This window comes from Somniosus microcephalus, chromosome 14 (genome assembly GCF_052327205.1).
Source record: "Somniosus microcephalus isolate GS21.2 chromosome 14, FLI_Smic_1.0, whole genome shotgun sequence".
In the NCBI taxonomy this organism is placed as follows: Eukaryota; Metazoa; Chordata; class Chondrichthyes; order Squaliformes; family Somniosidae; genus Somniosus; species Somniosus microcephalus.
Window position 1 is genome coordinate 69,412,324 of NC_141000.1, and position 16,309 is coordinate 69,428,632.

Sequence of the window (16,309 nt, forward strand, 5' to 3'; positions counted from 1 at the left end):
ATTTATAATGGGGAACAAAGAAATGGCAGACCAACTAAATACATATTTTGGTTCTGTCTTCAAAAAGGAGGACTCAAATAACCTCCCAGAGATGTTGGGGAACATAGGGTCTGATGAAAGGGAGGAACTGAAAGAAATCAGTATTTGTAGGGAAATGGTGTTAGGGAAATTGATGGGATTGAAGGCCGATAAATCCCCAGGGCCTAATAATCTACATCCTAGGGTACTTAAGGAAGTGGCCCTAGAAATAGTAGATGCATTGCTGGTCATCTTCCAGAACTCAGTAGACTCTGGAATGGTACCCATGGATTGGAGGGTAGCTAATGTTACCCCACTATTCAAAAAAGGTGGCAGAGAAAAAGCGTGGAATTGTAGACCGGTAAGCCTGACATCGGTAGTGGGGAAAATGCTAGAGTCCATTATAAAAGATGTAATAGCAGAGCACTTGGAAAGCAGTGACAGGATCGGACAAAGTCAACATGGATTTACAAAAGGTAATCTACTGGAATTTTTTGAGGATGTAACTGGTAAAATAGATAAGGGAGAACCAGTGGATGTGGTGTATTTGGACTTTCAGAAGGCTTTTGATAAGGTCCCGCATAAGAGGTTAGCGTGCAAAATTAAGGCACATCGGATTGGGGGCAAGGTATTGACTTGGATAGAGAACTGGTTGGCGGACAGAAAGCAAAGAGTTGGAATAAACGGGTCGTTTTCCGAGTGGCAGGCAGTGACTAGTGGGGTACCGCAAGGATCGGTCCTAGGACCCCAGCTGTTCACAATATATATTAATGATCTGGACGAGGGAATTGGATGTAATATCTCCAAATTTGCAGATGACACAAAGCTGGGTGGGAGGGTATGCTGTGAGGAGGATGTCATGAAACTCCAGTACGATTTGGACAGGTTGGGTGATTGGGCAGAAACATGGCAAATGCACTATAATGTGGATAAATGTGAGGTTATCCACTTTGGTGGCAAAAACAGGAAGGCAGATTATTATTTGAATGGCAATAGATTGGGAGAAGGGGAAGTGCAAAGAGACCTGGGTGTTCTTGTGCACCAGTCGCTGAAGGTAAGCATGCAGGTGCAGCAGGCGGTTAAGAAGGCAAATGGTATGTTGGCCTTCGTAGCAAGAGGGTTCGAGTACAAGAACAAGGATGTCTTGCTGCAGTTGTACAGGGCCTTGGTGAGACCGCACCTTGTGTGCAGTTTTGGTCACCTTACCTGAGGACGGACGTTCTTGCCATGGAGGGTGTGCAGCGAAGATTCACCAGGCTGATACCTGGGATGGCAGGAATGACATACGAGGAGAGATTGTGTCAATTGGGCTTATACTCACTGGAGTTTAGAAGATTGAGAGGGGATCTCATCGAAACCTATAAAATTCTGTCAGGTCTGGACAGACTAGATGCAGAAAGGACGTTTCTGATGGCCGGGGAGTCCAGAACCAGGGGTCATAGTCTAAGAACATAAGAACATAAGAAATAGGAGCAGGAGTAGGCCAATCGGCCCCTCGAGCCTGCTCCACCATTCAATAAGATCATGGCTGATCTGATCCTAACCTCAAATCTTCTATCACTCTCCATCCACCCAAACCCATGTGATCTCCCGGGAGAGGCGAAAAACCAGTTAAAGACCCAATGGCCAATTTGGGAGAAAAAAATGTGGGAAATTCCTCTCGGACCCATCTAGGCAATCAAAACTCGTCCAGGAGATCACTCTGTCCCTATATTTTCTACAGTACTTACCTTCTGTAAAGGCGATCTCCACCCCAGCCAGGAACAGGAATAAAACCATCTCCTGAAATCTAACACAGAATTAGAACACAGTAGGAGCAGAACCAGGCTACACGGCCCTTGGGCCCAGTCCACTACACACAGGGCCATGACCATTCCGAACCTAGACTCATGTCCAATTTCCTGCCCGCTCCCCGTAACCCTTAATTCCCTTTACTTCTAGGAAACTATCTATTTCTGTTTTAAATTTATTTAACGATGTAGCTTCCACAGCTTCCTGGGGCAGCAAATTCCACAAACCTACCACCCTCTGAGTGAAGAAGTTTCCCCACATCTCAGTTTTGAAAGAGCAGCCCCTTATTCTAAGATTATGCCCCCTAGTTCTAGTTTCACCCATCATTGGGAACATCCTCACCGCATCCACCCGATCAAGCCCCTTCACAATCTTATATGTTTCAATAAGAACGCCTCTCATTCTTCTGAACTCCAATGAGTAGAGTCCCAATCTACTCAACCTCTCCTCATATGACCACCCCCTCATCCCCAGAATTAACCGAGTGAACCTTCTTTGTACTGACTCGAGAGCAAGTATGTCTTTTCTTAAGTGTGGACACCAAAACTGTATGCAGTATTCCAGGTGCGGTCTCACCAATACCTTGTACAACTGCAGTAATACCTCCCTGTTTTTATATTCTATCCCCCTAGCAATAAAAGCCAACATTCCATTGGCCTTCTTGATCACTTGCTGCACCTGCATACTAACTTTTTGAGTTTCGTGCACCAGGACCCCCAGATCCCTTTGTACTACAGTACTTTCCAGTTTCTTTCCATTAAGATAATAACTTGCTCTATGATTTTTCCTGCCAAAGTGCATAACCTCACACTTTCCAGTATTGTATTCCATCTGCCAAATCTCTGCCCACTTACTTAGCCTGTCTATGTCCCTTTGCAGGTTTTTTATGTCCTCCTCACTCACTACTTTCCCTCCCAACTTTGTATCATCTGCAAACTTTGATATGTTACACTCGGTCCCCTCCTCCAAATCGTTAATATAGATTGTAAAGAGTTGGGGACCCAGCACTGACCCCTGCGGAACACCACTAGTTACTGGTTGCCAGTCTGAGAATGAACCATTTATCCCAACTCTCTGCTTTCTGTTAGAGAGCCAATCCTCCACCCACGCCAGAATATTACCCCCAATCCTGTGATTTTTTATCTTGAGCAATAATCTTTTGTGTGGCACCTTGTCAAATGCCTTTTGGAAGTCTAAATACACTATGTCCACCGGTTCCCCTTTATCCACCCTGCATGTTACTTCCTCAAAAATCTCAAGCAAATTTGTCAAACATGACTTCCCCTTCATGAAACCATGCTGAGTTTGTCCTATTAAATTATGTTTATCCAAATGTCCCGTTACTGTCTCCTTAATAATGGACTCTAACATTTTACCAACCACAGATGTTAGGCTAACAGGTCTATAGTTTCCAGCCTTCTGCCTACTACCCTTTTTAAATAAGGGTGTTACATTAGCAGTTTTCCAATCTGCCGGGACCTTTGCTGAGTCCAGGGGGTTTTGGAAAATTATTACCAATGCATCCACAATCCCTACCGCCACTTCCCTCAAGACCCTAAGATGCAAGCCATCAGGTCCAGGGGATTTATCCGCCTTGAGTCCCATTATTTTACCAAGTACCACTTCCTTAGTGATTTTAATTGTATTTAGCTCCTCCCCCCCTTGAGCCCCCTGTTTGTCCAGTGTTGGGATATTCTTAGTGTCCTCTACCGTAAAGACTGATACAAAATAATTGTTCAGCGTTTTTGCCATCTCCATGTTTCCCACCATTAATTTCCTGGTCTCATCCTCTAAGGGACCAACATTTACTTTAGCCACCCTTTTTCTTTTTATATAACTATAGAAACTTTTGCTGTCTGTTTTTATATTTTTTGCTAATTTACTTTCATAATCTATCTTCCCTTTCTTAATCAATCTTTTAGTTATTTTTTGCTGTCTTTTAAAGACTTCCCAATCTTCCATCCTCCCACTAGATTTGGCTACCTTATATGCCCTTGTTTTTAGTCGGATACTATCCTTAATTACTTTAATTAGCCACGGATGGCTATCTTTTCTTTTACACCCTTTTTTCCTCAGTGGAATATATATTTTTTGGAAGTTGTAAAATAACTCCTTAAATGTACACCACTGATCATGTACCCTTTAATCTATTTTCCGAGTCCACTCTAATCAATTCCGCTCTCATACCTTCATAGTCTCCTTTATTCAAGCTCAGCATGCTTGTTTGAGATCCAACCTTCTCACCCTCTAATTGAATATGGAATTCAACCATGTTATGGTCACTCATTCCAAGGGGATCCTTTACTAGGACATTTTTAATTAATCCTGTCTCATTACACAGGACCAAATCTAAGGTTGCTTGCCCCCTGGTCGGTTCAGTTACATACTGCTCAAGAAACCCATCCCTAATACACTCAATGAACTCATCCTCAAGGCTGCTCTGCCCAATTTGATTTGTCCAGTTAATATGATTATTAAAATCCCCCATAATTATAGCTGTTCCTTTATTACAAGCCTCAACTATTTCCTGATTAATACTCCGTCCAACAGAGTTGCAATTGTTCGGAGGCCTATAGACTACACCCACTAGTGTTTTTTTCCCCTTATTATTCCTTATCTCCACCCAAACTGTTTCACTATCCTGCTCCTTTGACCCAATATCATTTCTCTGTATTATAGTGATTCCTTCCTTTATTAACATAGCCACCCCACCTCCCCTCCCTTCCTGCCTGTCCTTCCTGATTGTTAAATAACCTGGTATGTTTAATTCCCAGTCATGGTCACCCTGCAGCCATGTTTCTGTAATGGCCACAAGATCATACCTATATGTCGTTATTTGTGCCGTTAACTCATTCATTTTGTTACGAATGCTACGTGCATTCAGATAAAGAACTTTCAAATATGTTTTGTAAGGATAAGGGGTAAGCCATTTAGGACTGAAATGAGGAGGAATTTCTTCACCCAGAGAGTGGTGAACCTGTGGAATTCTCTGCCACAGAGGGCAGTGGAGGCCAGTTCATTAAATATATTCAAGAAAGAGTTGGATATATTTCTTGAGGCTAAAGGGATCAAGGGATATGGGGAGAAGGCAGGGACAGGGTACTTAATTTGGATGATCAGCCATGATCTCATTGAATGGCGGAGCAGGCTCGAAGGGCCGAATGGCCTACTCCTGTTTCTATGTAATGCTGGAAGGGGAACATCTAGAAGTCATGGTCCATGTTGAAACCAGTGACATAGGTAGGAAAAGGGTTGAGGTCTGACGGGCAGCTTTTCAGGAGCTGGGAAAAAGATCTCAAAGGTGGTGATTTCTGGATTACTCCCAGTTCCACCTGCTAGTGAGTACAGAAACAGGAAGATTGTGCAGGTGAATGCGTGACTAGAGAAGTGGTGCTGGAGGGAGGGCTTCAGATTCATAGAAACAAAGAAACATAGAAGATAGGAGCAGGAGTAGGCCATTCGGCCCTTCGAGCCTGCTCCGCCATTCAATGAGATCATGGCTGATCATCCAAATTCAGTACCCTGTCCCTGCCTTCTCCCCATATCCCTTGATCCCTTTAGACTTAAGAAATATATCCAACTCCTTCTTGAAAATATTTAATGAATTGGCCTCTACTGCCTTCTGTGGTAAAGAATTCCACAGGTTCACCACTCTCAGGGTGAAGAAATGCCTCCTCATTTCTGTCCTAAATGGCCTACCCCTTATCCTTAGACTGTGACCCCTGGTTCTGGACTCCCCGACCATCGGGAACATCCTTCCTGCATCTAGTCTGTCCAGTCCTGTCAGAATTTTATAAGTTTCAATGAGATCCCCTCTCATTCTTCTAAACTCCAGCGAGTACAAGCCCAATCGACCCAATCTCTCCTCATACGCCATGCCTGCCATCCCAGGTATCAGCCTGGTGAATCTTCGCTGAACTCCTTCCATGGCAAGAACACCCTTCCTCAGATAAGGCGACCAAAACTGCACACAATACTCAAGATGTGGTCTCACCAAAGCCCTGTACAACTGCAGCAAGACATCCTTGTTCCTGTACTCAAACCCTCTCGCTACAAAGGCCAACATACCATTTGCCTTCTAAACCGCCTGCTGCACCTGCATGCTTACCTTCAGCGACTGGTGCACAAGGACGCCCAGGTCTCGTTGTACTTCCCCTTCTCCCAATCTATTGCCATTCAGATAATAATCCGACTTCCTGTTTTTGCCACCAAAGTGGACAAGCTCACATTGATCCACATTATATTGCATCTGCCATGCTTCTGCCCAATCACCCAACCTGTCCAAATCATCCTGGAGTTTCTCGGCATCCTCCTCACAGCACACACGCCCACCCAGCTTTGTGTCGTCTGCAAATTTGGAGATATTACATCTAGTTCCCTTGTCTAGATCATTAGTATATATTGTGAATAGCTGAGGTCCAAGACCGATCCCTGTGGTACCCCACTAGTCACTGCCTGCCACTCGGAAAAAGACCTGTTTATTCCAACTCTTTGCATTCTGTCTGCCAACCAGTTCTCTAGCCAAGTCAATACCTTGCCCCCAATCCCATGTGCCTTAACTTTACACGCTAATCTCTTTTGCGGGACCTTATCGAAAGCCTTCTGAAAGTCCAAATACAGCACATCCACTGGTTCTTCCTTATCTATTTTACCAGTTACATCCTCAAAAATTCCAGTAGATTAGTCAAGCACGATTTACCTTTTGTAAATCCATGTTGACTTTGTCCGATCCTGTCACTGTTTTCCAAGTGCTCTGCTATTACATCTTTTATAATGGACTCTAGCATTTTCCCCACTACCGATGTCAGGCTTACCGGTCTGTAATTCCCCGTTTTCTCTCTACCACCTTTTTTGAATAGTGGGGTAACATTAGCTACCCTCCAATCCATGGGTACTGTTCCAGATTCCATCGAATGTTGGAAGATGATCAGCAATGCATCTACTATTTCTAGGGCCACTTCCTTAAGTACCCTAGGATGTAGATTATCAGGCCCTGGGGATTTATCCGCCTTCAATCCCATCAATTTCCCTAACACCATTTCCCTACAAATACTGATTTCTTTCAGTTCCTCCCTTTCATCAGACCCTATGTTCCCCAACATCTCTGGGAGGTTATTTGTGTCCTCCTTTGTGAAGACAGAACCAAAATATGCATTTAATTGGTCTGCCATTTCTTTGTTCCCCTTTATAAATTCCCCTGATTCTGACTGCAAGGGACCTACGCTTGACTTCACCAATCTTATTCTCTTCACATATCTATAAAAGCTTTTACAGTCAGTTTTTATGTTCCCTGCAAGCTTACTGTCATATTCTATTTTCACCTTCTTAATTAATCCCTTTGTCCTCCTTTGTTGAATGCTAAACTGCTCCCAATCCTCAGGTTTACTGCTTTTTCTGGCCAATTTATATGTCCTCTCCTTGGATCTTATGCTATCCCTAATTTCCCTTGTTAGCCACGGTTGAGTCACCTTTTTTGTTTTATTTTTATGCCAAACTGGGATGAACAAATTCTGTAGTTCATCCATGCAGTCTTTGAATGTTTGCCATTGCCTATCCACCATCAACCCTTTGAGTGACATTCCCCAATCAATCCTACCCAACTCGCGCCTCAGATTATTGTAGTTTCCTTTATTTAAATTCAGGACACTAGTCTCTGAGTCAACTACTTCATTCTCCATCTTAATGAAGAATTCGATCATATTATGATCGCTCTGACCAAGGGGCCTCGTACAACAAGTTTGCTAATTAATCCTTTCTCATTACATAATACCCAGTCTAACATGGCCTGATCTCTGGTTGGTTCCTCGACATATTGGTCCAGGAAACCATCCCATAAACACTCCAGGAATTCCTCCTCCACAGTATTGTTACTAATTTGGTTAGCCCAATCTATATGTAGATTAAAGTCACCCATGATGACTACTGTGCCCTTATTGCACGCTTCTCAAATTTCCCTTTTAATGCCATCCCCAACCTCCGCATTACTGTTTGGAGGTCTATATACCACTCTCACTAACATTTTCTGCCCCTTGGTATTTCTCAGTTCTACCCATACAGATTCCACATCATCAGAGCTAATATCCTTCCTTACTATTGTGTTAACCTCCTCTTTAACCAGCAATGCTACCCCACCTCCTTTTCCTTTTTGCCTATCTTTCCTGAATATTGAATACCCCTAGATGTTGAGTTCCCAGCCTTGGCCACCCTGGAGCCATGTTTCCGTAATCCCAATCAAATCATATTCGTTTACCTCTATTTGCGCAGCTAATTCATCCACCTTATTACCTGCACCTGTTCAGTGATATGAAGAAAATTCAGTCATTTTCTGCTGATTTCTCTTGATCTTAGCCTTTAATTGATATCAGTATATGGCCTAGAAATTCAGTTGGGCCCCGTTTGGGGCGTCAAGCTCGCCTGGGCGCCGGAATTACCGCTGCGAGCGGAGCCACTTGCGCCATCCCGATATTCAGTTTCAGCACCCCAAACGGAAGCGGGCCGCCACTCGAGGCTCCCCGCGCCCCGCTTGGGGCGCTCACACTGAATATCGCCGCGCTAAGGGCCACAGCGACACACGCTGTGGCACGGCACGCTGCGGTACTGCAGGCCTTCCTCCCACTGTTAAGGGGGAGGTGCCTGCAACAGCGCGATCCCCGCTCGCGAGTGCCGGCAAATGAGCCCGGCACCAAGGAGAAGTGCCGGGCTCTCGGGAAACAGCCGGCAATGCCGCGGGGGGGGGGGTTTAGAAGGCCGGGGACGGAGGTGCTGGCAGGCGGCCGCCGAAAAAGCGGCCGCCCCGCACCTCCACCTTAACTTGCGCCACTACCGCCACAGGTAGGCCCTGTGAACCAGTCGCGATTTGCGACCGGCGTTAAAGAGGCGGGCACGACCAAATATGGTGATCGGGGCGGGAGTGGGGCGCTGCGCACACCGATGACGTCATCGGTGGCGGCGCAGCGCTACAGGCTAACGCCGCCATTAGCGCCCCGCTAAATATCGCGGGAGGTGTGGTCAGTGGCGCTAAAGCCACTAAGTGCCCTCTTTGGCCGCTAACTGGTGGTGCAGCCCACTGAATTTCTAGGCCTATGTCTTTATACAGCTCTTAGACCTGGTCGCCTTAAAGGAACATACCAGTTTATACATAGAGTAATATATTGCGAATTACATGGTATAGTGCTTCTGCACTTATAAAACTTCCACTGGCTTACTATGAGCAAAACACAGCAGATCAGCTAGTTAAGAATTAAGATTTATTTTATTGTATAATTTTGGAAATGTTGAAAATACATAAGTGGATCAGCACCTGAAAGAGAAAAGATTAGCTACCTATTTAAGGTATGGCCCTTCACCAGAAACTGTTTTCAGATGGTAACCATTTCCAGCAATTGTATGTATTCAAGTATTAGCCATTTCCATTAGACAATAGGGCAGAAATCATTGTTGGTGAAGTTACCATACGAATGGTCAACAGGTTTATATCAGATTTCTCTCTCAACTATTTTAACCAAGTAAAGAGGAAATTGATATTCCATTTTAAGCACTCATTTGATTACATCACCAATAGCATCTTCTACCCTATTATCTCTATCCATTTGTTTATGCTGTAATGTCTTAGTAAATTAGTCTTAGCCATTCGTATATTGTTGGAACATGCTGTTGTTCTTTGATTGAGTGACAGACGCTAATGCAGATATTAAATAATATTTTCACCACTCTTAGGCCGCTCACTTTGCCATGCACCATGAAGCCCAAACAGATGTCATCACAGGACTCAAACAAAAGACTTTATATGGGAGACCAAACTGGGAGAATGAGTTCAAAGACATTGCAACCAAACATCCAAGGTAGGGCTAGTGAACAAACAACTGAACCAGAAGTGCTGGCTTATTTTATTTTTGTTTTCCCCCCCCACAAAACTTCTATGACCAAGCTAAAAAAAAGTTCTTCTGAGAATTGTATTAATGACACAATTTTATTGCTGCTGAGGTTTCTCGTCTTTATTAACACGTGACCTTGAATTATCATACCCTCAGCTTAAAGCATTTTAGTACTCCGCTTCACTGGTTAGACATCAATCTGTGAATAACTTACTGCTCTATGATGTAGTTGCTAGGCAGCAGTGAGGGAGAACAGACATGACTTTCATTTTACCCCTTGAGTAATACAAGCTGAAAAGTGACAAAATGCATTAGAGAAAGCCAAATAGAGCTGAAACAACAATACTCCCTTTTAAAGTAAGTGTAATCTCCATTTGCGTGCAAGTTAAAAAAAACTGTTAGTCAACAGTATTATCATAAATGTAATGTCATTATTCAGATTTCATACATGCATAGCTGTACATTCAGGGTGTTGTGTATCATTTGGATGTTGCTAATATTGAAAGTGCTCAATTTATTCTAAAAATTCCCTGCAGATTACCGAAGGGAAAAAGAAATGACGCCCATGCTGCAGTCAGTCACAAACAAATTTTACAAATGGGCCTGGAACAGGTGCTAGGCCCCTGATTTTCATAAGCAATGGCCCAAATGCCAGTATCAGACAGGCACCCTGGACGACTACAGGGGACCCTAACCAATACAATGGGCTGCGCACTTCTGGACACTGCATGCCCACAAAAAAAGGGTGATGCACAATCCAATTTCTAGACCCATGCATCTGCCCAAAGAAACTGCTGTGGCCACAGTGAGCTTCTAAATAAATTACAAACTACAATACTCACACCTGAATTTCTGTTTAATTACACCATTTTCTTTAGCTACAGTGTTCAGAACAAAGGTATGTTAATAAACAAAAAAAAATTGTGAATCTGAATCCAATTGACATTAGTGAGCACAGAAAAGTTGCCAGTTAGGTGATTGCTTCTTGGTGGTAACAAAGGTGCTCAAGGATGAGAAAGTTCTACTTCATTAAGAAGAAATTACTTAGACCCTTGCCTAGGATTACTAGTCTAAGAATTGTAGCATTGTGCGTCAACTTGGCTCTAGGTCAGAATATTGTGGGTTCCAGCCCCAGACTAAGGTTCGAACTTATAATCTTGGTTAACGTTCTGGTGTAATATGAGGAACTATTGCATTGTTGTAGATGCTATTCCTCAGATGAAATGTTTAAATGGAATCCTATCTGCCTGTACTGGATGTTAAAGATTTGAACAGAAGCGAGATGTTCTGCCCAATGGCACGGACTCAATGGGCCGAATGGCCTCCTTCTGTGCCATTAATACTCTATGGCTCCCTCAATCATGCTTCCCTCAATCAATACCAATGGTCATTCATCTCATGGCTGTTTGTGGAACACTGCCAGCACAAAATGGCTACTACATTTCCTATGCAGAACAGGACCATCAAGTGCTCTGCTGAAATACTTATTTTGTTGACCACATTGATGATGTCTTTATGAGAGTCCAGAACGTTACCCTCCCAGCTAAAGGGAAGACAGAAGTAGCGATCAAAGTGGAATAATGGAAGAGGGCATATTTTTTAAAGTAAGATGTTATTATTGAAAAAAAATCTTTTATTTTACAGCACTAATGTGGGAGTCTTCCTCTGTGGGCCAGTGGCTCTGGGTAAAACCCTAAATAAAATGAGCATTGCTCATTCATCTGCTGATCCAAGAGGAGTACATTTTATATTCAACAAGGAAAATTTCTGAATTCTATTACCAGGAAACTCTTTTGTATCCGGCACCGACGGGACCAGCGTGCTGCCGGTTGATCAAAAAGTCCGGATTACAGAGAGGTATATTTACTAAGGTACGAGAGCCCCATACACAGTCACAGATCCAGGAACCCCGGTTACACAGCCACTAATATGAAGTAAAACTTACCTGAACCTACTCCTGAATTTTGTCAGTTAAGAGAGATTTCCGGTTATTTAGGTGCTGGTAAAAAGAGAGTTTCCTGTACTATCATTTTTTTCTTCCGATTCCACAAGTTTGTAGCTTTTTGCAATAAAGCACACTCACAAAGAAGCATGACATAAGCATCACGCATCTGTATTAGCTAGCATTGTCATTAATATTTTTATTATTTTCTTAAAATGGCTCATATACAGGCCTCTTTGTTGCTTATTGTCCCTGGGTGTCAGCCTGTCCCCAAAGCTTTTGCGTCACAGTGCCAACACCCACATTGTTTGTCAGTACTGTATTTCAAAATAGATTGAAAATTAAATACTTGCCTGCTCATGCCAGTGAGACCAAACTCATGCCCAGCACCTTTGATTCCACAGCTCATGAAATATTTGCATCAGAGAACTGAATTTTCAATGTGATTTTACTTTGTGGGTTTGCAATACGTTATGTTTATATTTGGATTTTCAATGTCTATAGAAGTTTATGGATCTTTGACACGTTGGAAAAGGAGGGGTTCAAGGACCAACTCAACCCCAGACATGAATCCCAACCCCTTGGTTCCCCTAGATGCTTATCGTTCAATCATTGGTTCTGGTCCCTCCATGTAGCTGTGAGGGTCAGCCTGAAGTGACCTTGGTAATGAGGAAAGAATGGAAATATCATCAAAATACTAGCTTTGAAGAACAGTTCTTTACCATATTAAAAATACTAGAGGCTAAATATTTAACAAGCCCATTTCCAATAACATACCACCAATTTTTAAAGAACATAAACCATGCATTGGAAATTTCTGTCATCTACATCCCATGGACTTAGGAATTCTGAACAAGCTCTTCAGAATATCTGTTACCTTTGATACTTTCCCCCCCTCTTGATCACCTTAATCTGAAGTGTTTCTAGTTGATATTGAAGCGGCTTTGTCGCCATGTCTCTGCTTGAATACGGGAAATGTCATTCATGTGAGCAGTCATAAATGACATCTGCCACTGCAACTATCATGTCTTTTCTTTATTTTTAAATATAAAAACAGACAGAAGTGTGAAATTCACATCAAATATAGGATCTTCCACAATAGAAACATTCCACTGCAGACAGGTGACAATAGATTATTTGAAAACTGTTTCTGACTGGACCATAAATCTAACTAAACCCCCCACTGAAGCTAAATGGATCAGCTGCTTTTGTTTTGTGATACAATGCAAACATTAATGCTGAATATCGCAAAAACACGATTGAAATAAATTATGTTCTAATAACTTTACATTGATTGAGCACGCTAAAGAAATATTTTTAATGTGGTGGAATTTATGCTGGTGTTGATAAGAAAAACTAAATTATGAGGGACTTTCTGTTTCAGAAGTTCCAAGCTCATGGAAACATCTTTTTGTGAAGATTTTAACGGCTCCACCCAGCTGGAATGGGGTGGTAGCAGGCCTTGAAAAGGCATTGCAACATTTAGCACCCTGTTCCCACGCCCCGTTTTACCACTGCCATTTTTTTCCAAGGCCTTCAGCCAGGCAGCTTAGGCACCCGATTTTCAGGCGGGAGCCTACTTTCAATATGCAAATCTGGGTCCTACCCCGGTTGTAGGACCCCAATGCAAATTATCGCTGCAGGCCACTCCAAAACCTGGTAAGTATTTGGTTTATGAGATATTTTTGTGGGGCCAGGAGGAACATATGCCAGAATACCTACTCCACCCTCCCAACTGGCGAGGTGCCTATGAGTGCCTAGACAGTGCTTGTAGCTCACCGGGATTATGGAAACGAGGCCCAGCTCTCAAAATGACTTTGACCTCTCTTTGGGTACTTCGAGCAGGTGTCATGAGCACTCTTCCCACCATTCATCCAAAGTCTGCCCAAAATGAAAATCTACCGCCTTATATCTGAGCCCTGATGTAAGAGGGAAATCATCAGCTGAAGCTAATGGAACACCAAATGAAATCTGCTTTTTGTCACATCCGAGATAATCAGGAACCAGAAAGTTTGAAGGCAATGGTTCAAATTTAAACCAAACAGACCAACAGAAGGGTACACAAAGCTTTTGACATATAGACAAACTGCTTTATTTTTATTATTATATAAACGCCTACAAAATAGATGCTTACAATCTGCTGGCATAATACAATTGGATGTTGATTTTATATAGCTGACCAAAGTTGCAAATGTCTAGTTCTGAGAAAATCAATGTGTATATTGTTTAATCTTTTGAGTAATGAAAGTCTCAGATTTTAGAATATGTACCTGTTTTATAGAATATAACAGGATTCTTGTCTATGTAGTCTCAATGATTAGGATTTAAGAAATACTTAAATAAAAAAAGTTCAAAATTATCTTCTCATATATTTTTGATTTTGATGGCCAAGACCAAAAGAGGAAAATGGTTGTCTATGATTTCTGTGTAACAGATAATTCCAGTCACTTCTTCCAGATAAAAGGTGTCACTGTGGGAACCCACATGAGCTCTAGCTATGCCTGTCTGTGTGTAGGATATGTTGAACACTCTTCTGTCCAGTTCTACTCAGGCTCCCTCCCTGACCTCTTTTTCCACTGTGTTTGTGCTGCTTCCTGCTCTTGCACTGATCTAGAAAATGTAATTAATTTTGCTTTAAATTTCCACTCCACCCTTACCTTTATGTAGTCCAGTTTTGACTCTCCCCTTCCCTTCCTGGACTTCTCTCTCTTTATCTCTGGGGATGGGCCTCCCAGATAAAATTTATTACATTTATTGCAAGCGCACTGGCTCCCACAATTTCCTGGATTAAGCCGAGGATTCGTCCCTGCTGAATCTGTCCATTTCCCATGCTTTTACCCTCACTCCTTCGTCCCCCCTCTTATTTCTTTGATTTCTTTCATTATGCCTCCTATTGTCACATAACTTCTGCTATTTCACCATCTCCTGTTTTCCACTTAAGCACTTTACAGGTCATTCAATTTATTTTCCTGTGTGTATTTTTCTCCTCCCCTTATTCTGTTCCATTTTAAGTGCCATTCATCTGTATTATCTACCAGTTCTAATGAAGGGTGCAGGCCTGAACCTTTAACTTGGTCATCTCTCCACAGATGCCCCCTGACCTGCTGAGTGTTGCCAGCATTTTCTGTTTGAAATATTGTGTGTAGGTTTGAGCACACTGGCTTCAAAACAATATCAATGTATTTGAGAGGGCTAAAAGAGGAGCAGTACAGATAATGCCAGAGTATGGCTATAAGGAGAGCCTAGCAGGAAAAAAAATACTTTTATTTGAGAAAAGACGATTGGAAGAGGGACAGGATCTTTAAAAAATGCTGAGTTTCATAGATAATGCAGATATAAGCACACTATTTTGGATTGTGAGTAGAGAACTGGAATATAAGACTGTTAAGGGTCTAGAAAAAGTTAACTAGGAATATTATTTTAACCAAACTGCGGGAGTAAAACTAGCAGACACAGGTTCAAACAACAGAAGGTACTTTTAGGATAAATATCGTGAAATTCTTCTTCACACAATAAGTGATCAACATATTCAATAAACTTCCAGAAAGAGTAGTGGAGCCATAAAACCCTTGGATCATTTCAAATAATTGGATGCTACAATGAGGGAGATGTTAAGATCCCTCTTAATGGGCAAATTAATATGGACAGGGTAAAAACATAAGAGGTTAAGAAATAGAAGCAGGAGTAGGCCATACGGCCCCTCAACCTGCTCCACCATTCAATAGGATTATGGCTGACCATCGATCTCAACTCCACTTTCCCGCCCGATCCCCATGATTCCCCTAGAGTCCAAAAATCTATCTATCGCAGCCTTGACTATACTTAACAACTGAGCATCCTGATGTGCCTCAATAATTCCGAGACTCGAAGTTAGCAGAACAAAAACAAGGCTTTTATTAACTTAGAACGTAACACGTAAGAGAGAGAGATGTCTTCCTTCTGGAGGCTGAGGCCAGACTGAGTTAGCTTACAAACGGGGCCAGGTATGGGCGAAGCCCTACAAACAGCACATTCCAGTACACAATACAATGAGGTCTGGGGGAAGGGAAATGACACTGAAACCGATCTCAGTCACAGGCAGTGATGAATGGAAGATTTCATCACATTCACCCCTTCTATAGATTTAGTCTGTTCGGGGGTTTGATAGTCCTCTGCGACCGACGTGGCTGTTGCGGTGCCGCGGGTGTCGGCTGGGTGTCCCCAGTAGCCTCCTGGGTCTCTGCCGGGGGTGCCGCCAGGGTTGTTGAAGGGGTAGTTGGTGGGGGTGCCGTTGGTCGGTGTTCTTCCGGGGGTGATGAAAGAGTAGTGGGTGGGTAAGAGTTGCTGTGATCGTCGTTGCCGCTATTGCCGTGATTGTTGTCGATGCCGGCTGGGGCGACGTCTTTTATGGACACGGTGTCCTCCCTTCCGTCGGCGTGCCGGACATATGCGTATTGGGGGTTGGCGTGGAGTAGGTGTACTGGCTCCACGAGAGGGTCCGTCTTGTGGCCCCTCACATGCCTTCGCACGAGTACCGGACCTGGGGTGGAGAGCCATGACGGCATGGATATGCCTGAGGTGGATTTCCGGGGAAAGACAAACATTCGTTCATGAGGCATGGTATTAGTGGCCGTACACAATAGCGACCGTATCGAATGGAGCACATCCGAGAGGACTTCCTGCCAGCGGGAGATAGGGAGGCCCT

At 43.1% G+C, this 16,309-nt stretch overlaps 1 protein-coding gene across 1 annotated transcript in view; it reads left to right on the top strand.

Moving 5' to 3' along the window:
• The window catches only part of cybb (cytochrome b-245, beta polypeptide (chronic granulomatous disease)), a 64,475-nt gene extending 50,491 nt beyond the window's left edge, over window positions 1-13,984 (top strand). The window contains exons 12-13 of the mRNA XM_086006617.1: window positions 9,526-9,650; window positions 11,328-13,984. Of these exons, the coding sequence (XP_085862743.1) occupies window positions 9,526-9,650; window positions 11,328-11,454 (252 nt within the window). The 3' untranslated portion in view covers window positions 11,455-13,984. The remainder of the gene's footprint in view (window positions 1-9,525; window positions 9,651-11,327) is intronic.
• Window positions 13,985-16,309: the final 2,325 nt, after the last annotated feature.